The 27,418-nt window shown below is 54.4% G+C and overlaps 1 protein-coding gene across 1 annotated transcript; it reads right to left on the reverse strand.

The window, feature by feature from the left end:
• Positions 1-1,750: 1,750 nt before the first annotated feature.
• Positions 1,751-24,375, reverse strand: Padi6 (peptidyl arginine deiminase 6). Its single transcript, XM_070037016.1, has 16 exons — positions 24,284-24,375; positions 23,602-23,779; positions 22,625-22,697; positions 21,517-21,584; positions 21,001-21,103; positions 19,742-19,867; positions 13,914-14,089; positions 13,631-13,734; positions 11,704-11,815; positions 10,556-10,663; positions 10,242-10,396; positions 9,401-9,566; positions 9,175-9,298; positions 7,472-7,542; positions 3,698-3,859; positions 1,751-2,131 (listed from the first exon to the last, which is right to left on the reverse strand). Exons 1-16 carry the CDS (start codon positions 24,373-24,375, stop codon positions 1,898-1,900), a joined length of 2,052 nt encoding a protein of 683 aa, XP_069893117.1. The 3' UTR covers positions 1,751-1,897.
• Between the last annotated feature and the right edge of the window lie 3,043 nt (positions 24,376-27,418).

A 27,418-nucleotide genomic window follows, 5' to 3' on the forward strand; every position in this document is an offset into this window, starting at 1 on the left:
TTCTGCCCCAGAGGTGCTGTCTCCAGCTTTTGGAATAAGAACCGCTGGGCGGGCCTGCCCAGGCCTTGTCAGTGGCTGGAGTAAAAACATCCAGAGGGGCTGGGAAGGTGGCTCAGTGGTAGCACGCTTGCCTTGCATGCATGAAGTCCTGGGTTCGATTCCGCAGCACCACATAAGCAAAAAGATAAAAGCCGGAAGTGGCGCTGTGGCTCAAGCAGTAGAGCGCTAGCCTTGAGCTGAAGAGCTGAGGGTAACGCCCAGGCCCAGAGTTCAGGCCCCACAACCAGACACCCCCCCCCCAAAAAAAAACATCCAGAGCCCTCATGTGGCAGGTACAGTGGACAGCTCTTCACTCAGGATGGGCAGGGTGCAGAGGTGTTCCCTGGCCTTGGCAGGTAGGGGGTACACAAGTGGGCAGGGCTGGCTTCCTGGAGCCCTCACCCGCAGCCTGAGCCTGGGGTGGCCGAGTTGTCAACAGGAGCAGGAGATCCATGTGTATGGTTGTTGGTGCCCAGTTAACAGCACCCATAACTGTGCAGGCCATGAAGACTCCAACCAGCTGCCCTGCGTGTTTGCTAATAGGCCAGGACCACAGGCCTGAAAGTTGTGAAAGGCCAGGCCTGTTCAGGTCTTTTTCTACCACTTGAGCCACAGCACCACTTCTGGCTTTTTTTCTGCCTATGTGGTGCTGAGGAATCGAACCCAGGGCCCCATGCATGCAAGGCAAGGGCTCTACCACTGAGCCACCTTCCCAGCCCCTGTTCAGGTCTTGTGTGGAACTCCTGAATGGCGAGGAGGACAGAGTCAACCTGAGATGCCTGAGCAAACAAAGGCCAGTCCACCAGAGCCAGGCTGTCAAGGATCTTAGGGAGTGGCCCCAGGCCCAGCCATCTTAGTCCCGCTAGTTTGATAGAGACATTGAAGTGACAGCTGGCCTGTGCCTGGGCCTATATGCCCCACAGCCTCTGGCCAAATGTGAGGTCCCCTTCTGCAGGCCTGGACCATGTGGCAGGGGCAGCCTGCACTCCGGGGCCTTGAAACTGAAGGGAACTCGGGGCAGGGAGTCCTTGCAGAACTGCCTGCTGGGTAATTGGCGACAGCCCAGAAAGGGGGGCGGGGGACCATTACCTCTCATAGCAGCAGCAAAGGACAGCCAAACCCTGCCTGCCACCCTTGACGCCAGCACAGGCCTGCCACAGGCTCGACGGCATCCTGGAGTTGCAGAGCAGGAACTCAGGGCTGACATCTCATCTCCCCCCCTTCCGTCCTGGTACTGGACACGGGCTGTCACTTCTGGAGCGCCACACTGTGGGCCAAACAAAGGCCAGCCCAGGCCTGACTAGCTTTACCTTCTCCCTCTAAGGAGACTACATTCTCTACCTGCTGAGGCCAGCCGCTCACATGGGATGGGAACTGTAGCCCCTCATCTCCAGGCCCCACAGGGAACCTCTACACCAGCCTGGAGCCTGGACCCAGCATGGCTGAGTGCTCAAACTGGGAGGCAGCAATCCTGCTACTTCCCACTGTAGAAGAGGAGAGCTAGGGATGTAGCCTCGCTCTTCACCACCACCCCCTCCCTGCCACCCCACCAATCAGGAGCAGGGGCACTTTGCCCCCAGTCACTCAGCCCTCCTTCAGAGCAAGGAGGTTGCCACAAGATGCTTTCAGAAAGGCTGGAGCTTTATTTCCTCTTTAGCTTCCTTTGCCCTCCAGGGGGTTCATGCTGGTGGTAATAGCCACTCTACTGGATCTCAAGGACAGGGGTAAACCAGGCAGGAAGGGGGTGTATTGGCCTGGATTCTCCAGGGTCCCCACTGGACCAGGAAGCCTGCAGCTGGGGTCTATTGTCAGGCCCTTCATTGTGCAGCAGGGCCTCAGGTCCAAGGAAGGCCTGGGGCTAAGGCATCACCTTCCACCACTTGAAGGCAAAGGGCACCCGGCGGATGTTGGCACAGGAGCAGAAGTCTCCGACGTCAGTTAGGTAGCAGTCAAAGTCATCGATGAAGGTGCACTGGAGGCCCAGGGGCTCTAGCAAGTGGCAGACCTTTTCTTCCAGGCAGCAGATACCCTTGATTTGGGGCCCAAAGGGCTTGGGGATCCCCAGATTGTTGCCCATCACGATCATCTGCAGCTGTTAGAAAGAGGGAGCAAGGACTAGTTGAGGATGGCAAAAAGATGCCTTTTCCTCCAAGCACATCGTGCCATGGGCTAGGTGAGGGAGAGCAAGCTCAGAACACTAGTCACTAGGCCCCCCCTCCCCATGCAGACATCACTAATGGATCTCAGTGAGGCACCACTATCAAGGCCTGTGCCAATGCAGACATTACTAATCCATCTCTGTGAACTTCCACATTTTCAGACGAGATTGGGTGCGTTCTATGGCCATAGACAAACTTCCACATTTTCAGTACCTCCAATATTTCTCAATTGCAAAACCCAAATTCTGTGTGGCCAGCATTTGGCCTTGCTGTTTTACTCATTCCTTCTTCTGTATCTGTTATTCTGACCCCATAGTTTTAGCTTTGCCATATTCCTATGTACTGAACATCCTCCATTCCTCTAGCCTTATAATGTCAACCTTTTTTTCTTTTGGTTGTGGGCTTAAACTCAGGGCCTGGGCATTATCCCTGAGCTCTTTTGCTCAAGGCTAGCACTCTACCACTTTGAGCCACAGTGCCACTTCTGGGTTTTGAGTGGTTAATTGGTGAGAAGATTCTCAAGGGGACTTTTCTTGCCTGGCTGACTTCAAACAGTGATCCTCATATCTCAGCCTCTTGAATAGCTAGGATTACAGGTGTGAGCCTCCAGTGCCTCCCTCACCCTATTTTTGTCATTAGGAGATTTGAACTCACAGTGTGTTACCATGAGCCACACCCTCAGTCTTATTTCATTTTAGGCAGGGTTTTGCATTATTTTTTGGCCTGGGGCTGACCCGTACCAAGATCCTATCTGTCTCCACTGTAGCAGGGCTGACAGGCATAGCCTACCCCACTGAACTTGTTGGTGGAGATGGAGTCTTGCTAACTTTCTGCCCAGGGTTGGCCTGAGTTGAACTACAGACTACACAATCTTCATGTCCCAAGTAGCTGGGATTACAGGCAGAAGCCACTAGGCCCCATTCCTATCTATAACTCTTCCTCACAGATGGCTTGCCAACCAATGGTTCCCAACGGCTCCCAGGGGCACTTGCATGGTGCTGGTGAGGGTGGAGCCTGGGTATCCAGGGCCCAGAGGAGCTCAGGTGTTTAAAGCATCTATGCAGATGTCTCAGATTTCAGACCTAAGTGACAGGTCACAGGTGCAGGAGAGGGACAGATACAAACCACTGTTGGCAGAGGGAGTCCCTCCATTCATCCTCACTAAATAATGTTATTTCCATGCACCAGACATTGCTGTTCTGGACTCTAGGGACAGAACAGAAGACCCTGTCCTTAAGAAACTTCCTTGAGGACCGCCAGCATCTTGCTTCTCATCGGTGAAGGAATCCTCCATGAACCCTCAGGCTGCTGATGAGCGAGGCTGGGCTAAGCAAGAGCCCAGAAGTACTTGGCCTGGATAGAGCCTGGCCCAAGGCCTGCAAGCCCAGCCCTCCATTCCTGGGGTCACTAAGAGCAAAAAGACCCTCATCCCATTTCCTCTGCTGTGCCCTGACCCCCGGTCCAGCCCTCCCCAGCCAGCGATGCCCCATGGCCCTCACCAAGTCAGGGAAGTAGGGCTTGGCGAAGAGTTTGGTGGTCTGCTGGTCTGAGGGGATGTTGGTGAGCTTCTCCAGGTAGAAGAGCTGGGGGATGTCGATGATGTCCTTCTCCACCAGGCCCAGCTCCCTCTTCAGGAGAATACGGTTCAGATGGATGCATTTCTGGGGGAACACACCAAGTATCAGAAATGGGAAGCCTCCTTCTGTTCTGTGCCTGGAGCCATGGCGGGGGCAGGGGGGGGAGAAAAGAGGGAAGGAGGGGGGAGAGACAGACAGACAGAGACAGACAGACAGAGACAGAGACAGACACACACACACACACAGACAGACACACACACACACACAGACAGACACACACACACACACAGACAGACACACACACACACACACAGACAGACAGACACACACACAGACAGACAGACACACACACACACACACAGACAGACAGACACACACACACACACAGACAGACAGACACACACACACACACACAGACAGACACACACACACACACACACAGACAGACAGACACACAGGCACACACACAGGCACACACACAGGCACACAGACAGACAGGCACACAGACAGACAGACAGGCACACAGACAGACAGACAGGCACACAGACAGACAGACAGGCACACAGACAGACAGACAGGCACACAGACAGACAGACAGGCACACAGACAGACAGACAGGCACACAGACAGACAGACAGGCACACAGACAGACAGACAGGCACACAGACAGACAGACAGGCACACAGACAGACAGACAGGCACACAGACAGACAGACAGGCACACAGACAGACAGACAGGCACACAGACAGACAGACAGGCACACAGACAGACAGACAGGCACACAGACAGACAGACAGGCACACAGACAGACAGACAGGCACACAGACAGACAGACAGGCACACAGACAGACAGACAGGCACACAGACAGACAGACAGGCACACAGACAGACAGACAGGCACACAGACAGACAGGCACACAGACAGACAGGCACACAGACAGACAGGCACACAGACAGACAGGCACACAGACAGACAGGCACACAGACAGACAGGCACACAGACAGACAGACAGGCACACAGACAGACAGACAGGCACACAGACAGACAGACAGGCACACAGACAGACAGACAGGCACACAGACAGACAGGCACACAGACAGACAGGCACACAGACAGACAGGCACACAGACAGACAGGCACACAGACAGACAGGCACACAGACAGACAGGCACACAGACAGACAGGCACACAGACAGACAGGCACACAGACAGACAGGCACACAGACAGACAGGCACACAGACAGACAGGCACACAGACAGACAGGCACACAGACAGACAGGCACACAGACAGACAGGCACACAGACAGACAGGCACACAGACAGACAGGCACACAGACAGACAGGCACACAGACAGACAGGCACACAGACAGACAGGCACACAGACAGACAGGCACACAGACAGACAGGCACACAGACAGACAGGCACACAGACAGACAGGCACACAGACAGACAGGCACACAGACAGACAGGCACACAGACAGACAGGCACACAGACAGACAGGCACACAGACAGACGGCACACAGACAGACGGCACACAGACAGGCACACAGACGGCACACAGACGGCACACAGACGGCACACAGACGGCACACAGACGGCACACAGACGGCACACAGACGGCACACAGACGGCACACAGACGGCACACAGACGGCACACAGACGGCACAGAGACACAGAGACGACACAGAGACGACACAGAGACGACACAGAGACACAGAGACGACACAGAGACGACACAGAGACGACACAGACAGACACAGACAGACACAGACAGACACAGAGACACAGACAGAGACACAGACAGAGACACAGACAGACACACAGACAGACACACAGACAGACACAGAGACAGACACAGAGACAGACACAGAGACACAGACAGAGACACAGACAGAGACACAGACAGAGACACAGACAGAGACACAGACAGAGACACAGACAGAGACACAGACAGAGACACAGACAGAGACACAGACAGACACAGACAGACACAGACAGACACAGACAGACACAGACAGAGACACAGACAGAGACACAGACACAGACACAGACACAGACAGACAGAGACACAGACAGACAGAGACACAGACAGACAGAGACACAGACAGACAGAGACACAGACAGGCAGAGACACAGACAGACAGAGACAGACAGACACAGAGACACAGACAGACACAGAGACACAGACAGGTTGTGTGTGCATGCAGGAGTCCCACAGGCCCTGATAAACACAGTGGCCTTCTTTTCCAGGGCTCTGAGGAAAAGCCTGGGCTTAGGAGGCCAGTTAGCTTTGGGCAGCTTCCAGCCCTGACTCTGCCCCTTTTGTGGTTCCCTCCCCACCCACCACCCACCCCCAGAGTGAGGACTTGGGTAATTCAGAGAACAAAGCAGGGGCTCCCAAGCCCAGGAAACAGCCTAAGTAGCCAGTCCCCGCCTTGAGCTCCTCCCCGTTCACCCCAGTCCCTGGGCACCCCGTGGATCTGGAGATGGGGTATCACAAAGGTAACATTCAGCCAGCCGCTCAGAGACACTGTCTTGGCCCCCACGACCAGCTAATACCCAGCTCGTCAGTTCAGGTGGCCTCTTCCGATTCTGCAGAGGTCAGGGCACAGGGCAGAGCGGCAGAGCGCACATTGCCTGGGAGCCATGAGGATCCAGAGCAAAGCCAGTTTGATGCCATGACACCTTGGGCAAAAATTGCCCTTCTCTCCTTAGAACTCAATCTTTCCTCCCAGAAGTGGGGCCCTCTCTCCAGGGGCCGCTACTTCTCAAAGCCAGTGAGTCATCTAAGAGGTCTGGGGCCTGGCGACCCCTTCGTGGCACCTCAGAACTGCAACAGCAAGATGAGGGGAAGGAGGGGAGGTGGAACGCGGGCCTGTCAGGAAATCTGAACTCAGCTGATCTTCCTTAAGAAAGCACACCAGTAAGTTAAGAGTAGCACAGCCAGCCTGGTGCCAGTGGTTCATGCCTGTCATCCTAGCTACTCAGGAGGCTGAGCGCTGAGGATCATGGTTTAAAGCCAGTCTAGGCAGGAAAGTTCATGAGACTCTCACCTCCAATTTACCAGCAAAAATCCAGAAGTGGAGCTGTGCCTCAAGTTATAGAGCCTTGAGCAAAATTATTCAGGGACAAGTTCATGCCCCAGAATACACACACACACACACACACACACACACACACTGAGGAGAACATGAACTTGGGAACTTGGGTTCAGACCCAGCTCAATCTCATCTCAGACTGCTGCCTAGTCTGAGCCTCTTTGTCCTGTAGGCAGGCTGGGTTCTATTTTGTAGTGTCGTCACCCCAGGCTTCAGACATCACACACAATGACCAGAGCATTGTCAGTGCTCAATTTGGAGCTGGTCCAGACTGTCAGGGCTTTTCTGACTTGGAAAGAGACAAGTGGTCTTGACACTCAGCCTTATATGAATGGAGATGGGTGGGGCAAACTGCCCCACAGGACTGAAATTGTCCCTGATTGGCCACCTCCAATCCTTCCAACTAGGTCCAGTCTCCCTCCCTTACCGCCCCCCCGCGCCCCATCCCTGAAGTCTAGATCCCTCTTGGAGGCCACCCATGGCCTGGCAGCTGCCGCCTACCTCCACCCCCAGTAGGGGCAGGCCAGACCCTTCCCAGGGAGCCCACAATGCCAGCCCCTTCTTGGGACAAGTTCCCACAACCCGGCCTACCTCCACGTAGTCATTCTCTTTCCTCAACTTTTCATCAGCCAGGAGTTGATCGATGGTTTTGGCCTTGCGCCCTGTAGGAAAAGGCCTGGAAGGGTCAGGAATGGGTAGAACCATCCAGAGCTGATGCAGCCAATGGGCTGCATCCTGGGACCAGTGACCATGATTGAGTGGCCTGGCTGGTCCTGGGGGGGGAGGGGGGCTGCATCCGAAATCCCAGGCAGATTTACTGCCAGCAGGTGATGACCCTGCCTTGAGCAAGGTAGCCCAGAACACAGCTGCAGGGTGCCTTGGGCCCCTCAGCTGGCCCCCTGGGCCGTTACTAGGCCTGTGCAGCCCAGAGAGACACATTAACTTCTTTCCTTAGTTGCCATTTCTGGAGCAAGGATGCCAACCTGCGCATCAGCTCTGGGGTGACTGTCATGGGCCTGTGCACATGGTCCACACTAAAGGCCATCTTCTACTGTGTTCCTGTGGCCAGGAGGATCCCAACTGGTCAGGAGGCCTGAACAGGGGTGCACATCCCACACAGTCCCAGGGTTTGAACACAGGGCCTCATTTTTTTTCTGCTCAAGGCTGGTGCTCTTGTACTACACTTCACTTTGTGCTGGTTAGAGATAAATGTCTGAATGTTCCTGTCCAAGCTGGCTTCAAACCATGATCCTCTCAGGTCTCAGCCTCCTGAGTAGCTGGAGGTACAGGTTTGAGCCACCGGCTCTGCAGCCCATCCCATACTTCTGTTTACCTCCAAGACACAAATCCACTGACTCTCAGACTATACTTCACATCTTGAGGGTCTAGAGAACTACCCTTTCTGGAGAAAATCCTTTCTCCTAGTTTGGGGAAGGTACACTTTCATATTCCTACTTGTGTATTTGTGCATGTGACATCATTAGGTCTAGAACCCAAGGCCCGGGCGCCATCCCTGAGCTTTTGCTCAAGGCTGACACTACCACTGTGAGCCGCAGCACCACTTCTGACTTAGTCATGGGGCTTGAACTCTGGGCTTGGGTGCTGTCCCTGCACTTTTCAGCTCAAGGCAAGAGCTCTACCACTTGAGCCACAGCGCCACTTCTGGTTTCCTAGCGATTTATTGGAGATAAGAGTCTCACGGACTTTTCTGCTCAGGTGGGCTTTGAACCATAATCCTCAGATCTCAGCCTCCCAAGTAGCTAGGATTACAGGTATGAGCCACAGGCACCCAGTTCCACTTCTGATTTTTGAGTGGTTAATTGGAGAGAAGTCTCATGGACTTTCCTACTAGGGCTGACTTTGAACCACAATCCTTAGATCTCAGCCTCCTCAGCCTCCTAAGTAGGTAGGATTACAGGCATGAGCCACTGGCCTTGGGCTTCGTGTTCCTACATTTATGCCATGGCACCAGCCACACAATTCCTATGTGTCCACTTACATGGTACTTTAAGGGACTGAGACACCCAACCCAGCCCTCCCTGAAGGAAATCAGTATTGCAAAGGGCTGTGTGCATATGCGCACACATGCATACGCACCACATGCTATGTAAAGAAGTTCTCATGTGCCACCCAAATGCCCGGCACTTCTGGAGCTGTGTGGACCACAGTTCCCGCAGAGTCCCCCTTGGTGCTGGGTGCCCCCAAAGGCACCCCATCCACGGTCAGGTTCTCCCATCTCCCTTCTGCTGAGGCTGGCCATCTGGGAGGGTATGGCGAAGAAGGGGTTCCCTTACCATTAGAAATGAGCTGGTCAGTTCTGACCTCTTCAAACAGAGTCGCATTTCCATAGCCCTCTCTCTGTTTCTTCTGAAACAGTTCATAGCAGGCACTGGGGCTGGCCAGCAGTAGCCGGAAGTCCTGGAAACCGAGAGGGATCAGAAGCTACACCCCTCCCGCCCCCTAGAAGGTTCTAAGGGGCTCCGCTGTTGCGTCTGCGGCTGTCCTCTAAACCCTCTCCACCCCCTTCCCCACCTTTGTGTCTCTGCAGTTTTCCACAGGGACGAAGCACATGAACTCATCCACGTGGCCAGTCATCAGCCAGTCTGAGAAGAGCTCCAGCGGGGCTTGTACCTGCTGGGCGTAGAGGAAGGCTTGGAGGCTCTTGCCCATGGTCCGGCTCATGGCACTAGAAGATGGAAAGAATGGGGTCTGAGCTGGCGGCTGGCTAAGCATCTGGTCTGGCACAGCTGGAGGAGGCTGAGTCACGCAATGCTCATAACCCTTTACTTCTGACCTAGCTCAGGACATGACCAGATGCTCCCACATCAAGCCCAGATTCACCCGTCAGCAGGCTTCAGATGAATGGCCATGCAGAAATCCAACCACATTCTTTGGTGGAAATAAATGTCCACACTGAATTGTGCTTGCTTCTATTCAATCACCTTGACCCAGGAAAGAACAGCTTGTTTTTTTCTACCACTAGTCTGGTTCATGTGAGAAGACTCAAGGACCCTTACTTCAGCTTAAATTGATGTCTACCAGAACTCCCCATCCTGCCTGTGTGTGTGTGTGTGTGTGTGTGTGGGCACACACGCACGCATGCATGCCTGTGCCAGTACCAGGGCTTAAACTCTGCCCTCATTTGGTCTTTTCTGCTCAAGGCTGGCACTCTGCCACTTGAGCCACACCGCCACTTCTCTCTTTTTGCTGAAGAGCCTCATTCTGCCCAGGCTGGCTTCAAAACTTTGATCCTCAGATCTCAGCCTCCCGCATAGCTAGGATTACAGGCGTGAACCCCCAGTGCCTGGCTCCCCTCAATTGTTGAAGGCATCTGGGGCAACCTCCGGTCTGTTGACTTCACCTGGGGTAAAAGCTGCTGCCAATAAGGATCCTGCCTAGGGGGTAATCCTTCCCTTGGGCCTTGACCGGCGGAGATACCATCATGTTCCCCACGGAGTCCAGGCTGGCCACCTGATGGTCCTCTGTTGAGAGAGTCATGTAGCTAATACCGGGGCTCTGGAGGATGGAGACGGGACAGGGTTATTAGGAGGGGGTGGCTGCAAGCCCCACTCTTTCTTTCGATTGTCACATCACCCCTACACCCCCCCCCCAGCACTGGACAGCAGCAAGAGGCTGGACTCTTATCAGCCCAGCCAAACCAAGCCCCACACATACCAGTGAGTATTTCATGGGAAAATCTTCCAGCTTGGCAGTCCGAGGGCTATCGATGACCATGGAGATGGTCCCGTGGGGTGCCTGGCTGTAGCAGAAAGCCATCTCGTCCTAGAGGATACAGGGAGGGACTGTGAGGTCGTCATACCTTCCTGCCCATGCCCAGCTCCCTGAGAGGCGCAAAAGGACCTCACTGCTTCCTGTAAATTTTACTTCCCTCTCAGGGGCAGGAGGCTGGCCTCAAACATAGAATTCTCCTAAGCCTCCCAAACAAAGGCTGGGATTATAAGAACGCAAAGCCACTCCCCTCTACAGTGATTTTTTTTTTTTTGCCAGTCCAGGAGCTTGAACTCAGGGCCTGGGCACTGTCCCTGAGCCTCTCTGTGCTCAAGGCTAGCACTCTACCACTTGAGCCACAACGCCACTTCCGGCCTCTTCTGTGTATGTGGTACTGAGAAATCGAACCCAGGGCTTCATGCATGCTAGGCAAGCACTCTACCACTAAGCTATGTTCCCAGCCCCTCTAGGGTGTCCTTTTAAAACCTAAAAATCAACCTTTCACTGATGTGTCCTCCCTTTCAGCAACATGCACCTTGTTCTAGATTTCTTGCCCACCTCTGGCCTGTGCTTCACACGGTGCCCAGCCCTCCTTGACAGCGATCCTTACACAAGTAGCTCCCTGCTTTCTTGGGTTTCATTCAAGGATTTCCAAGCCTAGGTGGGTCTGAGAGCTGACCATCTCTTTTGGTTTCTCACTGTGCTCCGAGCCCAGGGCCTTGCTGGAGCCCAGCTACCCATGCACCGGCTCCATTCTGCCTTCTCTCTGGCCTTAGCGTGGCCTTAGCGTGGCACACCAGCCCGTGGCAGTTGCTCCGGTGTTGTCAGAGCCGGGGTGGTTCTGGGCCTAGCGCTATGCAGAGCCTGCAGTGAGGGCGTTGGAGCCTATGGCACCCAGGGTTTGGGGGTGAGGGGCAAGGGGGTAGGTAGGGGGCTGCGCTCTAAGCTTTATTCCTCATGTCCACAGGACTTTGCCAACTTATTTCAGCAAAGCCCTCCATGAAAGAGGGGTTATGGAGCCTGTGTGGGTCACGCGTGCGGTGGCCCTGCCTGGCCCCCCTTCCCCCACCGTGTGTCCCCAAGTAGGGTGTTACCTGGAGCCACCTGCCCAGGCGGTTGGCATCCTCATACACAGTTGCCACCGGGACATTCATCTTCTCACTCAGCTCTGTCACTGAGCTCACAAAACCCTGCAGCTGCAGCTCTCTGCCATGGGAAAAGGAAGCCGCCTCTGACCTTGCTGCTCCCAACCACCCTGTCCCGGAGGGTGGGGCCAAGGGCCTCTGCCAGCCCATTGGTGAGCACAGTAGCCACGCACCGCCTGCCCAGGGAAGCCCCGCCCTATCCCCTGTCCAGCAGTCATCCCCTGCATGTCTTCCTGCCCTGGGGCTCTTCCAACTCCAATCCCAGGACTGGTGGAGTCTCTTGTTCCCCAAGAAGCTAAGTGGTCTCTAGAGGTGACCAGGAAGGTTATTGTAGATGCATGGGGACCACGGAAGGATCATGAACGCCCCTGGCATCTCAGTACCGCCACACACAGCGCCACCACTGCGGGTCCATATGGAATCTAAAGCCCCAAGCGCATGAAGAACTTCCAGTTTTTGTGTTTATTTGTCCATCGTGGGGCCTGAACTCTGGGCTTGGGCGCTGTCCCTCAGCTCTTCAGCTCAAGAGTAGCACTCTACCACTTGAGTCACAGCACTACTTCCGGTTTTTTCTGTTTATGTGGTGCTGAGGAATCAAACCCAGGGCCTCATGCATGCAAGGCAAGCACTCTACCACTGAGCCACCTTTCCAGTCCCAATCTTCCAGTTTTATGAGCAAAATGGATCCCTGTGCTTTGAATGTGAACAAGGCCATACTCGTTAAAGTGTCAAAAATTGGGGTGCTAAGGGCTGAGGGCATGACTCAGTAGTAGAGTGCCTGTCTAGGAATCTTAAGGCCCCAAGTTCAAACCACCAGTACCACCACACACACACACAAGAAAAGAGCTAGGCGACAGTGGCTCATGTCTGTATTCCTTAATGCAGGAAGCTGAAGGTTGAGGTTTAAAGCCAGCATGAGCTGGAAAGTCCATGAGAAATATTTATCTCCAATCAACAGGCAAAAAGCCAAAAGTGAAGCTGTGATTTAAGTGGTACAGTGACAGCATCGAGTAAGGGGGAGGGGAGCCAAAGGACAGACCCAGGTCCTTCAAGGTGGGCTGTCCATCCTTTCCCTTTCCCCATCTCGCAGATGATCGGTGGCTGAACTGGGTCAAGCCATGCCTGAATACCACCCTTTTGGGAGACTCAAGCGTCCCCATCCATTGGAAATAGTCTCATGGGCTTTCCTGCCCAGGCTATTTTTGAACCTCAATCTTCACATCTCAGCCTCCCGAGTAACTAGGATTCCAGGAAGACTGAATCCCAAAGTATTTTATATTGCCTGAAATCATGCTGTTTGCCTGTTCCCCAATTTCTGCAAAAAAAACCCACAGCCCACAACATGGATGAGACCACACCATGCATTGCTGTATCTAGGACCCTCAAACTCTTCCATGCCTGCCCAGACTTTTTTTGGTCGGTTGTGGGGTTTGAACTCTGGGCTTGGGCACTATCCCTCAGCTCTTCAGCTAAGGTGAGCATTCTATTGCTTCAGCCACAGTGCCACTTCCTGCTTTTTTTCTTTTTGTTTATGTGGTGCTGAGGAATCGAACCCAGGGCCTCAGGCATGCAAGGCAAGCGCTCTACCACTGAGCCACCTTCCCAGCCTTTTCTAGTGGTTTTATTGGAGATAAGAGTCTCACGGACTTTCCTTGCCTGGGCTAGCTTTGAACCATGATCCTCAGATCTCAGCCTCCCGAGTAGCTAGGAATACAGGTGTGAGCCACAGGCGCCCGGCCTGCCCGGACTCTTGAAGGAGGACCAGGCAGCTTAGATGGACAGATGCGGTCTCCTAGTGAGCTGTCTAGTTAACCAACTCCATCTGCACACTTAGGGTGCAGTGTAGGCAGTCCTGGGCTGGGGATGGGGGTCCTACCTGCACAGGTAGACCTCCAGAGGCATCTGGGTACTGGGCATGAAGATGCAGGGTGCTACCCGGAACACTACAGTGTCTTTGTATATCGGGGTCTCGGGGATTGCCTGTGACAGAAGACAAGGTCAGTGGTAAGCTGGCTCTGCTCTCTCCCCTCCCCTCTTTGGGGCCTGAAGCCCATTGTCTTTAACTGAAACATCCTACCGCCCGCCCAGGTGTGGAAGATGCTTTTCCTCCCCTTCGTTCCCCATCCCAGGGTTCCTTACCTACTTGGCAACAGACATACCGAGTCTTGAGGCTGCTCCACCAGAGAGAGAGAGAAGAAAATCAGACCGGAAAAGCTGCTGCTGGGAAAGTCAATGGCCTCCGCATACAAGGTCTGCTCCATACTCTCCAGCGGTGACAAGGTGTGGAAATGCTGGCTGGGGCCCACCACCAGCTTGAACGTAGACTGGGCATCTTCTAGAGACAGAAGGACAATGGCCATTGAAGCAGCCCAGGGCTGCTTCTCCCATTGGCTAGGTGGAGAATTGGCGTCTGCCTGGAGCCGGAGCCAGGCTGAGCTCCAGGCAGGCAGGAGCTGAACAGCTTGTTTCTAAAGATCGGACAGTTAGGCACCAATACCCACTGAAGGCCCAAGATCTGTCAGGAGGCAGGGACGTGGAAATACCTTCATTTGCAGGGCTCAGTCGGGGCAAAGACTCGCAGCAGGTGGTTCTACATCTGATCCACAAATCCAGCTTTAGGGGGGAATCTAGTAAAGTCCTCAAAGCAAGATTTTTTTGTACAAAGGCAGCCTCAGCTGGGAAAGTCAAACTTCCAGTAGAAGAAAGGATTGATTACTCAGGAGGCTGAGATCTGAGGATTGCGGTTCAAAGCCAGCCCGGGCAGGAGAGACTGTGACTCCTATCTCCAATAAACCACCAGAAAACCGAAGTGGCGCTGTAGCTCAAGTGGTAGAGGGCTCGCCTTGAGCTGAAGAGCTGAGGGACGGCGCCCAGGCCCAGAGTTCAAGCCCCACGACCGACCAAAAAAAAAAAAAAAAAAAGATAGATGCCACTCCCAAGTTAAGAGCTCCAAAGAAAAGGCAGGGTCTGCTGGGTGCCACTGGCTCACACCTGTCATCCCAGCTACTCAGGAGGCTGAGATCTGAAGACCACAGTTCAAAGCCAGCCTGGGCAGGAAAGTCCATGAGGTTATCTCCAGGAAACTACTAAAAAAAAAAAGAAAAGCCAGAAGTAGAGCTGTGACTCAAAGGGTAAGCACTAGCCTTGAGCAAAAAGGTCAGGGACAGTGTCCAGGCCCTGAGTTCAAGCCCCAGGACTAGCACTAGGAAAATATGGGGTCTGTTGAGCAGTGATTCATGCCTATAATCGTACCTACTCAGGAGACAGATCTGAGGATCACAGCCCCAAGCCAGCCTAGGCAGGAAAGTCTACCAGACTCTATTTCCAATTAGAGAAAAGCTAGGTTGGAGGCATAATTCAAGTGGTAGAGCACCAGCCAAATGAGCAAGCCAAGCAAGATGTGAGGCCTAAAGTTCAAACTTTGAACTGGCAAAAAAAAAAAAAAAAAAAGAGGGAAGGCAGGGGCTGGGAAGGTGGCTCAGTGGTAGAGTGCTTGCCTTGCATGCATGAAGGTTTGATTCCTCAGCACCACATAAGTAGAAAAAGCAGGAAATAGTGCTGTGGCTCAAGTGGTGGAGCGCTAGCCTTGAGCTGAAGAGCTGAGGGACAGCGCCCAGGCCCAGAGTTCAGGCCCCACGACTGACCAAAAAAAAAAAAAAAAAAAAGAAGCAGGATTTTAGCCAGGTACTCAGTGGCTCACCCCTGTAACCCTAGCTACTTATGAGGTTGAGATCTGAAGATCAAGTTTCAAGGCCAGCATAGGCAGAAAATTCATGAGACTCATCTCCAATTAACCATTAAAAAGCCAGAAGTGGAGCTGTGGCTCAAATGGTAGAGCACTAGCCTAGAGCAAAAAAGCTAAAGGACAGCGTCCAGGCATTGAATTCATGCCCCAAGACAAGCACAAAACCACCAAAATGAAACCAACAAAATGCAAGGTTCTTATGGTCTCTCATTTGAAATCTGTTCCTAAGATGAAAAGCAAGTGACCCCACACACCATGGGGGCCTCCCATGGCTAGATCCTAAGCTTTGCCTTTATCTATCATGAGATCATCTGACCCACAGCCTCCCAACTTTGCCCACCTGTCCACTCCGACCTCCTGCCTGGATGCATGGTAACCTCTGCCCTCCTCACCCATTCTTGACATGACAGCTGCCGTGCGGACACCTGCTCCCTGTATGAAGCCTTCGGGTGGATTCTTGCCCCAGGGACTCCTAACTGACTATGCCGGCCAACCAAGACCCAGAACGATCTGGTCACCACCTCCTCAGGCCTCCACTTCCTCCCACATACACAGCCATTCCTGGTCAGACGCTGGCCTCTTGCTTGGCTATGGTCAGTGACCTCCAGGCAGACCTCCAGGCAGACCTCCTCCCTCCCCCCATGTTGGCCACAGGCCCAGCCTCTCCCCTCTTGCTTCAGGTGCTGGGCTGACAACACTCCTGGCAACTAGAAGCTTCAATTCCCCCACCCCCACCCCCCACTCCCCATCAAACCAGGTCTCCTGGGGGAAAGACACAGGACTGGACAAGGCAGAGTTTTCCATTGGGATTCCCCAGCACAGACCCTGCCCTCTTGATAATGAGGCCTTCCCAGAGACCTGGGCTGGACCATGGCTGGTCACCAGTCCAGTGAGAACCCAACTACAAGCGCAAGACCACCACCTGCCCTGAAGAACCAGGCTCCTCTTGGCCATTCCTCTGAAGAGGATTCACCACAGGGCAGGCAAGTCAAGAGGGACCCATCTGTACGTTTTTGTGGCAAACCCTTACCTTTATTATTCAAGGCTGGTGCTCTACCACTTGAGTCACAGTTCCACGTCCAGCTTTTTGCTGGCTAATTAGGGATAAGAGTCTCATGAGACTTTCCTGCCCAGGCTGGCTTTGAACCATGATCCTCAGATCTCAGCCTCCTGAGTAGCTAGGATTACAGGCGTGAGCCACAGGTACCCAGTCCTCGTTATTCTTTATAGCAGGAAGGGGACTTGAACTCTGGGCTTCACACTTAAGCTTTCTTGCTCATAGCCAGTGCTCTACCACTTGAGCCATCCCTAAGCCTCGCTGTTTTGCCATTTAGACTTCTCTGCCTAGGCTGGCTTTTGAACCTCAGTCTTCTGAATCTCAGCCTTCCGAGTAGCCAGGATTACAGGTGTGAGCCACCAGCTCCCTACGCTGTTTACATTTTGAGCAGGCTGGGGGTTATGGCTAGTGACAGGCACTTAGCTAACATGAGCAAGGCCCTGGCTTTCATCCCTACCACCACTAAACAAAAACCACTGTTTCACTGCCTTGATCTGGACTGAACAGATCAAGACGAATTGGCTCTAGCTCACAGGCTCTTATGTATCCTCCCACCGCAGTTCATTTGTGGAGTGCAGTGTCCTATTAGACAGGGAGGGGGAACCATCTGCCCTATGGGTCAGACAGAAGTCACCTTAACAGAGCCTCTTCCTGCCCTGGTCCTCTCTGGGCTCAGCACCCTTGGGCTGGGCTTCCAGGGATCCTCAGGGCATAGGGCAAATGCTGGCAATTTGGCCATGCTTTCTTCTACCTGCCATGAACCACTGGGCTTCGAGGTGGCATAGATCATCCAAGAATCACCTCCTAGGGAGCACATGCCACCATATAATGTCATTTGCCCTCATTCTATAGGCCGTCCTGGTCCTGGACGTCACAGAACAGAACATCCCTAGCCTCATTTCAACATTCTGTACCACCTTAGGTGTCGACACCAATAGTCTCGGTCCACATGCCATCTCCAGACAGGCCATTCCTGACCCTTTCACTCAGTCTATGCCCATGCCAGCTCTGACATCTTCCTCATCACTTGCTCCCTCCTTGCTCCCCTTCTCAGACCCTGGTGTGTCTGTGTGTGCACACACTGGCCCTGGGCTTCAACTCAGGGGCTGGACACTGTTCCTGAGCTTTGGTGCTCAAAGCTAGCACTCTCACCACTTGCACCACAGCCCTACTTCTGGTATTTTGATGGCTGAGTCTGACTTTCCTACCAGGATGACAGTGGACCACAATCCTCAGATCTCAGCCTCCCAAGTAGCTAGGATTATAGGTGCCCCGGTCATCTCTGCTCTCTTCCACGCACCATCAACCCCAGCTCCTCCTCCTCTACTCTTCTGGAAAAATACCTCAGCTCTGCTGAAGCCAGGTCTTTAAATCTCATCTCAACAGCAAGACAAGCTGCCACACCCTAAGGTCTCACTTTAGGATGTGGCAACCTTAGCTCTACTGGGGATGGCCCAGGGCCTGCACACAGGCTAGGCCAGAGTCTACCGCCGAGCCCCCACCAATCACCATCTGCCATATTCTTGGCCATCTTACTCCAGTAGAACGTGCTACCATGCTTTCAAGGTTCTTGTTTCTCCAGCTGTCTGCTGTGTCTATTTCTCTGGAAACTTCAGATTCTAGACTATGTCAACTTTAGCATCACTTGGAGGTCTTTGTGAAAGCCCATGTTGACTTCTCCCTAACCTGCATTCTTCCCAAGCATTCTGTTTGTGCTGGTACTGGGGCTTGAGTTCAGGGCTTTACCCTCTTGTTTAGCTTTTTCACTCAAGGCTGGTAACTCTACCCCCATGAGCTCCATCTTCAGATCTATCTCTAATTTGCTGGAAAAAAAGCCAGTAGTCTCATCAACTCTCCTGCCTGAGCTGGCTTTGAATCTTGATCCTTCCATCTTAGCCTCCTATGATTACAGCTGTGTGCCACCAGCGCCTGGTTCCAATAAGAGTTTTCAATGAGAGAACAGGTTGTAGTTGGAGGCATGACTCAGGTGGTAGAGCACCAGCCAATGAGCAAAAGCATCAGATCCCAAGTCCAAGTTCCTGTCTTGGACCAGGAGGGTCACTATGCAGGGTACTCATGATTAAGTACAGTGTGTGTCCCTCTGGGAGGCTTCTGGGGACCATGTTGTCTGGCCCAGGCCATCTCTGGGCTTTCTATACTGGATGACTCAGCTAGCGTAGCCCTCCTAGCCTAAGCTAGGCCTAGACAACCCAGTTCTCCATGATTGACCCCTAGCATATGAGAACCAATCCACGTAGCCTGTTCTGCATGCACTCAGATTCCAAGTTCAGCAATGCATTCAGACTTAGAGACCCTGGCATGGAGGATGACAGACTGAGGCCCACACATCAGTAGGGAAGGAAGCATAGACTCTGACTCAGTTAAATCTCAACCTGAGAAACTCAGGCATTCAACCAAGCCACCAGGCATAGCAAGTCAAGACTTAAGGGAGACTTGCAGACATGTCTACTGCTAACCCAGCACCCGACCAGCAGGCTGCAGGGCAGGGTGAGTGCCTACCTCCAGGGGAGGCAGGCAGGCAGGGGGTGAAGGGCGGCCTGGGATGTAGGCGCCAGGACAGGCACACCACTTGGGTTTCTTGGTGCCTGAATTTTGAAAGTTCAGTATAGCGAGGGTCTCCAGAATACAGATGGGAAGCTGAGCACCAGCAGCTCAGCTGCAAGCCTAGCTGCTCGGGAGGCTGAGACAGGAGTCCACAAAGACTCTTCTCTCCAATTCACCACTACAAAGCCCCAGGTTGAGTTGTGGGCTCAAGTGGGTAGAATCCCAGCCTTGAGGGAAAAAGCTGAAGGACAACTTACAGCCCCAAGTTATAGTGCTAGTACTGGCGCAGGTGTGCATGTGCGCTCTCTCTCTCTCTCTCAGATAACTCCTCTGGTGGAGGCTACTGGGAGGAGAGTTCTCTAAGGCTATGGCTGTCCTATCAGCTAGAACAGATTGCTCCTCTCCTAGCTGCAAGAATCCTACAGAATAGGTGCCAACAGCTCCATTTTACATTGGTGAGGGTGGCAGCAGAGAATTCCAGGACGCGATTCCTTCCATGGCAGCCCCTGGTCTGAAGCTCTGGGCTCACAGCAGGACCCTTCTGAGACCTAGAGGTGGTGAAGGCCCATCTCATCCCAGCCCCCAGGGGGCCTAGGAAGACTTGGAGTTGGGATCCTTACCCTGGGGCCAGTAGATTCTTATCTTCTTCGCCTCTTCCTCAGAGGTGTGGAGGACCAGCCCATAGTTCTTTAAGGTGCTGCTGGGGCCTTGGACAGTCAGAGTCACTTCAGCCAGAGTCTTTATTTCTGGGCAAAAGAAAAGACACCAACTTCAGACCCTGGTGTCCCAGGGCTGGAAGTGGCAGAAACCAAGGTGGAGGTTGGTGCAAAGGAACACTGACATCTTGACATTAAAGCCTATGTGTTTGGCTGGGCTCAGTGCTATACACCTATAATCCAGCTACTCAGGAGCCGAGAGATTGGGAGGATCACAGTTCCAAGCCAGCCTGGGCAAGAAAGTGAGACTCCCATCTCAACAACAAACAAAAAAATCTGTGCCATGGTGGTACATGCCCATCATCACAGCTACAATCAGAAGCATAAACAGGTGGTAGTGCATGTTTTAACTGGTCCAAAAGGAATTATCTCAAAAATAACCAGAGCAAAAGGACTGGATGTGGGGCCGGGAAGGTGGCTCAGTGGTAGAACACTTGCCTTGCATGCATGAGGCCCTGGGTTCGATTCCTCAGCACCACATAAGCAAAAAGAAAAAAAAGCCAGAAGTGGCACTGTGGTTCAAGTGGTAGAACGCTAGCCTTGAGCTGAAGAGCTGAGGGACGGCACCCAGGCCCAGAGTTCAGGCCCCACGACTGGGCCCCCCCCCAAAAAAGGACTGGATGTATGGCTCAAGTGGAAGTGCACCTGTCTAGCAAGTGTGAGGCCCAGAGTTCAAACCCCAGGATAGCCTAGGCTCTTCCCACAAAGCCACATGATCTGTTACCACAAAACAGCTGTGGAGGAGATCAGTACATGTGGTATGCCTGTGGGGGGTGCTAGGGCTCTCAAGAACAGGACAAAGTGGCACCAGTGGCTCACATTTGTAATCCTAGCTACTTGGGAGGTTGAGATCTGAGATCACAGTTCAAAGCCAGTCTGGGCAGGTAAAAGTCTATGAGCCTTTTATCTCCAACTAACCAACAGAAAGCTGCAAGTGGAGCAGTAGCTCAAGTGGTAAGAATACCAGCTAAACAGCTCAGGGACAGTGCCTAGACCCCAAGTTCAAGCCCCAGTACTGGCACAAAAACAAGACCTATGCTAGGCAAGCACTGTACCACCGCCCAACTCTCAAGACTGGAGACCTGATCCACCCAAAGGAACTCTCCCTGTGTCCGGGGTGGGGCCTGGCTGAGGAGGGGTCGGAGGAGGGCCAGCAGGCTCACCTTTGGAGAAGATGGCCTTGTCCGTGACTTTGCTCAGATCGACAGAGTTGCAGTTCACCAGTAAGATGGCGCCCCAGCCATTGGGCCCCCACACCCACTTTTTCTGCAAATGATACGCATATCAACTCAGGAAGACACCACATATACCTTCAGCTCCTCCCATGCCAGCACCCACCAAGGCCAGAGCCAGCCTTTCCCCTCTGCCCTAGGAACATGTCAGGACAGAGGTTGAGGTGTCCGCCTCAGGCCAGGAGCCGAGAGGGAAGATCTGATCCAGGCTCCCAGCTCTACCTAGCTTAGTGCCAGGCAAGTGGGGCAAATTGAAGAGGTGCGCCCCACCAGGCTGGCAGTGAACCCTGATCCAGCTGACCAGGTGAGGAGTGTCTAGAGTTGCTGGAAACCTGGCTTGGGGCGAAGCCACTAATCGACTTCAGTGCTGACGTGCAGTGTAACCGAGGCTCTGGAGGTCGGGTGGGGGCAGGGGTGGGCCCCACCGGCTCTTGGGCAGCATCTCACCTTTGCCAGCTTGTCACTTGCCATCTCCAGCTGCCCATCGCGGTAGATGTCCGCGTCCAGGGAGACGTCTGAAAAGCAAGTGGGGCATCTCAACCATCCAGACTGGGCATGACCCACAAGCCGTGGCTAGCCACTGGCTTTGATCTGCCTAATACAAAAGCAGTTGAAGACTTGGAACTGAGGCACCAACGGAGCACTGGTGGCTCACGCCTGTAATCCTAGCTACTCAGGAGGCTGAGATCTGGAGATCAAGGTTCAAAGCCAGCCGGGGGCAGAAAAGTCCATGAGCCTCTAATCTCCAACTAACCAGCAAAAAAAGACGCCCAAAATGGAAGTGTGACTCAAGTGGTAGAGTGCCAGCCTTGAGCAAACAAAGCCAAGCAAGGGTGGAAGGCCTTGAGTTCAACCCCAGAACTATCTTGTACTCTCACACATACACGCACACACACGCTTGGCTGCTAGACCAAGCCAAGCCCTACAGAAGAGCAAAAGCAGCAGCGTCAATGGGAGATGTGCCTATGAGACAAGGGATGGAGGCTTAGACCAGGGTGAGGGCATGGGAAGAGAGTTCATCAAGACCCACAGATTGACAGGCTGAGCAGAGACTAAAGGCATTTCCAAGGTTCCCAGCCTGAGCAGCAAGCAGGCCGAAGCGACCATAGACTGCACCAGGGAAGCTACTAGAAAGGTAGGTTTGAAAGAAGGAAAACCACTTTGATTTGGCGTCTGTTACATTAGACACCTAAGAAACTATGTTGAGATAGGCGATAGCTAATCGGCACTGCCTGGCTGAAGACTGGGGGTGAGGATGGGATGGGGGAGGGGCATCTAAGCCAGGTGGGCCTGGAAGACTTTCCCTGGCCCACAGGGGGAAGAGTCCTGCAAAGCATCCTGGGAAGGAGCAGGTGGATAGAATTGTCAAGAAGGGACTGGTGTTGGAGGCCGCAGACCCTGAAGTAGGGAGGTATTAAGAGACATTGCAGCGGTAGAGGTCCGATTGCAATCAGCTCAGGAACCCAGGAGGCCGGGTCCTCGGTTTCGCTGGCTGGGCAAAGCCTCCGCTCTCCTGTGAAGGGCGGGCCGGGTCCCTGGGGGAAGCCGTACTCACAGATGCTGGTGAGGTACAGCACAGCTGTGGCGGCAGGGCTGTCCTCATTGGGGCAGAAGTAGGACACCTCCACCTGTGGAGACAGCACCAGGATCTGTGGCACACCGGGAGCAGAGCCACAGGCCAAGGGACGTGACCTTGAATTCATGGTTCAAGTGTCGCGTTCCCAACATCTCCTGGGGAGCTGGCCTGGGGGACCTGGCACTCAAACTGCCATGGCACCCCGGCCCTTTGATGTCTCATTGCACAACTGGCCCTGCAGGTGTGTTCAGGGGTCTCTACTTCCTCCCTTGCCCAGAGGCGATCCCGGCTGCCAGGGCATCGCCCAAGCGCTGTCATGCTCCTGGGACCCTGTCTCCTGATTCCCTCAGGCAGGCCCTCCGACAGCTCCAGCTGCCTGGAGGAGGGGACACCCCTGGGGATTGGGCTAGTCATGTCCCAGCCGCTCCTTCCAGAGACCACCCTGGCTTCGACTTCAACTCCATCCTGAGCCAGGGACCCAGCCATTAGTCAGAGCCTTGGCCTGCAGGTTCTCCTGTTTGCTCCCCCAAGGCTGGGCCTCCCCTCTGCTGCCCCCTCCTGGTAGTAGAGGCTGAGCTCTGACCGGCTTTCAGGTGGGTGAGGCCCAGCTGAGTCCCCTCAACTGAGCCCAGGAGAGAGGGGCTCATCCAGGGACGCAGCTTAAGGAGAGGGAGTGAATCACACGCCCATCAGCCACATTAGCCTCCGGCCAGCTGCCAACAAGGCCCTCCCTCCCCCACTCCTCAAGTTCTGGGCCAGGGTCCTGCACCTATAAAAGCGGGGCGCCAAACCCCCCACCAGGTTCTGACTGCACTGGGAGGGCAAGTTTAGCCCTACGGCCCAGATTGAGCCCCACTGAGGCACCTCTTTCCCCACCCCCTGTCCCCCCAGAGAGAGCCCATAGACCAGCCCGGTGTTCTGTGAGACCCCCGGGGGCCACCTGCCCATTTCCTCACCTTGTCCTCGTCCTCACTGAAGCTGAGCGAGAGCATCTGCAGCAGCACGTGCGCGGGACTGGGGAGCGGACGCGAGACAGTAGTGTCCTCCTTCCTCGTGAAGGTGGTGCTCGAGCTGCCGATGAGGACCCCGGGGGAGCCGTGGATGGTGAAGGACGTGCACTCCGTGGGGGCGCACCTGAAGGCAGAGTCAGATGCAGACGATGTCCCCCCTCCGCGGGCTGGCAGGCTCCCGCAGAGTGGGGGTGACCCCCAGCCCTCTGGCCCCTGGGAAGTTGAAGCAGAGGCCTGCTGCTGCTGGGGGGGTGAAAGGCCCTAACAATGTCAGCCTCATCCAGTCTCCTCAGGTTCCTTTACAAATCCCCAGCTCCCAAGGAGGGAGCGGCCGTGTCTGAGCCCCAGAGCTATCCTGGTGAGAAAAGGAAGAGGGCCAGGGACGAGGGAGATCTAAGCCAGGACGCCGGGGAAGGCAGAGGCTGCCTGGTCTCCTCCTCAGGATCAGCCCCGCCAGGGGAGCAGAGAGGTACGAAGGCCCTTGATTCCCTCACGCTGCCCAGCCAGCCCTGGGCCGAGGGACTTAGCCAGCTTTCTGTGACAAAAGGGAAGGACTTCTAGGGACCCGAACCTGGGGTCCCCCGAAACCCCTGATCCTCAGGGACAGTGAGCACAGTGCCAGCCTTACCCATTGATGTCCACGCTGACTTCCATGCCCAGTATGCAGACGGCGTGGACAGGGCTGTCCAAGGACAGACGGATGAGATGCTGGACAGACATGGTAGGACTATCCAAGCTGACTGCAGCACGGAGGCCTGAGTGTGTGCCCGCTCTCCCCTGCTATGGGTCGTGGGCCTCTCTAACCCGCCCCCTTATTAAGCAGAGGGAGGCTTCACCCCCCCCATCCAGGTGTGGCTGCTGCTCCTCGGTGGGGTGCGCAGGGGTAGGGGAGATGAGAAGGGGTGATTTATCAGCAGCGTCTGTGCTCTCCAAGGCTGGCCACCTTCAGCCGGGAGGAGGAGGAGGGTGGGAAGTTGATGCGTGAACAGACTTACTCAAAGACTCTTCTAGAAGCCATCAGGCAGAAATACCTGCAGGTCAGGGGGATAAGCTGGAGCCATGGTTGGGACGCAGCACCCCCAAGATCTAGGATTTGTAGAGTGCATGATTCCCAAAGTAAATGAGGAGAGCTGGGCAAAGGGCCGGACCAAGGGACCTCTAGGCCATGGTGGTGACAAAAACCATCAGGGAAGGGAAGTTTGGTAACATTGTATTTCCCTGGAGTAGTGGGTTGGGGGGGGGAACGACATGGGCTGTTGGCTGTATCTAGTTCCTGGTGATTCAGGTGAGCTGGTTGCCCACAGCTGTCAACCAAACAATGGGGGGGGCGGGGAACACAAAGTAGGTAGAATGCACGAGTGGGAGGCAGCTGCCATCCATCTCAGTGGAACACAGGCTTAGGATTTGGGGGGAGGGGGAGTTTGAAATCAGGGCTTATGTTTGCTAGACAGGTGCTCTGGCCATGCCCCAGCCCTCCCTTCTTATGTTTTTGGTGCTAGAACTCACGGACTTATGCTTCTTGATTGGCTTTCTCACTCATAACTACACGTGCTCAACTACTTAAGCTGCAACCCCACGTCTGGCTTTTTTGCCTGTTAATTGGAGATCGGAGTCTGGCAGACCTTTCTGCACAAACCACAACGCTCAGATCACAGCCTGCTGAGTAGCTAGGATGCCAGGCATGAGCCCTGAGCGCTTGGCCAGCCCTCTTATTTATTAAACCTAACAAAGAGTCTGTGCTACATAGGATTCCAGCCCTTGCTGATCTTCCTTCCTGGTCCAGTTTGGAGAAAAGCTTTGCGTTTTACATCGGGCATGACTATGTTAGGCAGGAGCTGAGTTCGAAGCCTGCTTTGACCCCTGCAGCTGCTGGTCACTAGTACCAACCCCCACTGTTCTGGAGTCTGGGATCTGAGGAAGACTTGGGATGGCGGGGGAGAGGGGGGAGGGGAGGGAGGGAAAGGGGTCAGGCCTGTTCAAGCCTCAAAGTGAAAATCGCTGCATGGAGGGAAGGATTCGGCCCTGAATGGGCTGCTTTAGTTGCTCCTTGGAGGTAGCTGGCCAGGAAAACCCTCAAATTCCCTCTGGGTGGCATCAGGTGCTTGGCCTGTCCCATTGGGCCCATGGCACCTGGCAGGAGGAGGTGAAGGACACTGCATTCTGGGGGAGAGGAGGGGAGTCCCCTTCACCACTGAATCCCCAGTCCCGGGAAGATCCCTGGAGGAGGGGGGGTACAAATGACTAGGTGACCTTGCCTGCTTCTTCCCCCCAAATAACCCAGTGGGCTCCCAGGACTCTTCAGCTGACCCAAGCCCTGTGGTCACTTTAAGCCAGCATGGATGGACCCTGGTGGGTGGGCCTGTGAGGCCCCCCTTCTGGAGGGGGGGCGTGTTTCCCCAGCTACAAGAGAGTAGCACCTGCCTGCTCACAGCAAGTCCTTCTGGAAGCGTCTTCCAAGCACAGGAGATGCTCAGCTGGCCTAGGTCCCCCTCCCGGGGTGGCCTACCCAATGTGGTGTGTGAGGGGGGTACAAACACTAGGCTGCTTGCAACCCGAGGGGTCCTCGTTGAAGCCTGCATGGGCCCCACACTCCCTCCATGGGGTTCTGAGTCGCACATGAACCTCCTGCAGTGAGTCTCTGGTGCAGAATCTGGTCTGGGAACCAGATCTCAGACAGGTGCGTGACTGTAGAAGTCTGAAAGTCGACACTCGGTTTATGAAGTTAAACTTCCCACTCCTCCCCACCCCGCAGTTCACACAGGCGTACTGCTCAGAGGGCCACGTCTGTCCGGAATGTCACCCTGGATATGAAAATACTCTGTGCGGGGTGGGGGTGGGGGTTACATTGAGGATCTCGAGGCAGAGATGACCTGGGACACAGGATCTCTGTAAAGCACAGGCAGAGGTGGGGGGGAGGGGAGAGGCTCTGCATCCAGGAGTACTATAGTCACCATGACACAAGAGCTGGGAGAGAGCGGCAGCAGGTCCCCACCCTCGTCCCTACCCCTGACCCCAGGGACCCATCCCAGAGGCCCCCTGGGTCCAGAATCTCTGGCCTCAGCCCACATCTTGTATTTGAAGCCACCTGGCTGTGACTGTGTGTCTCTGGTGGGGGGGCAAGGCCAGGGGCTGGAGATGCCGTGAACGGCATGGGGGTATTGGGAGGGTGTTTGTGTGAATCAACAAGCTCGGCGTCCAGGAACGAGTCAGAGGCAGGAGTTTATCGTGGAAATGCAACATGAAAGGGTAGAAATGGTCGGTTTGGGTCTGTGGTGGCAAAAATCACTGTCATGTTTCAAGGTACTTTATTTGAAAGCCGTACTCGGCGTCCAGGGTGAGCCGGGGCCTGAGTTTGATTCGGAACAGGCGTTGGTCGGAAGTTTTCCCTGGGCTTGCCAACCGAGCAAGCGTGGGGTCAGTAAGATGAGGGGCCTCATCTGTGTGAGGGTGTGTGTTTGAATTCCTGGCCTCAGGTGTGCGTGCTCTGTGGGCTGGCTGTCACGTGGGCATGGAACCCCAGGGTCATTTGACCCAGCCCTGCCAAGGCAGCCCCAGGTGGGACTCAAAATTCAATGACTCTAAGCATCTTTGGCTCACTCTGAGCTCATTTGACTCTGATCACCTCATTTTGGACTCGTGGATGCTCTAGAAAGAGCGTCTTCCAAAGCAGTCACATTCTGCAGGACTGGGGATTAGAACTTCAATGTTTGTATTTCAGGGGACACAGCTCAGCCGGTGGCAGGACACATGGGAAGAAGCACAC

Source organism: Dipodomys merriami, unplaced genomic scaffold (assembly GCF_024711535.1).
Source record: "Dipodomys merriami isolate MVZ:Mamm:240054 unplaced genomic scaffold, mDipMer1.0.p SCAF_28, whole genome shotgun sequence".
NCBI lineage: Eukaryota > Metazoa > Chordata > Mammalia > Rodentia > Heteromyidae > Dipodomys > Dipodomys merriami.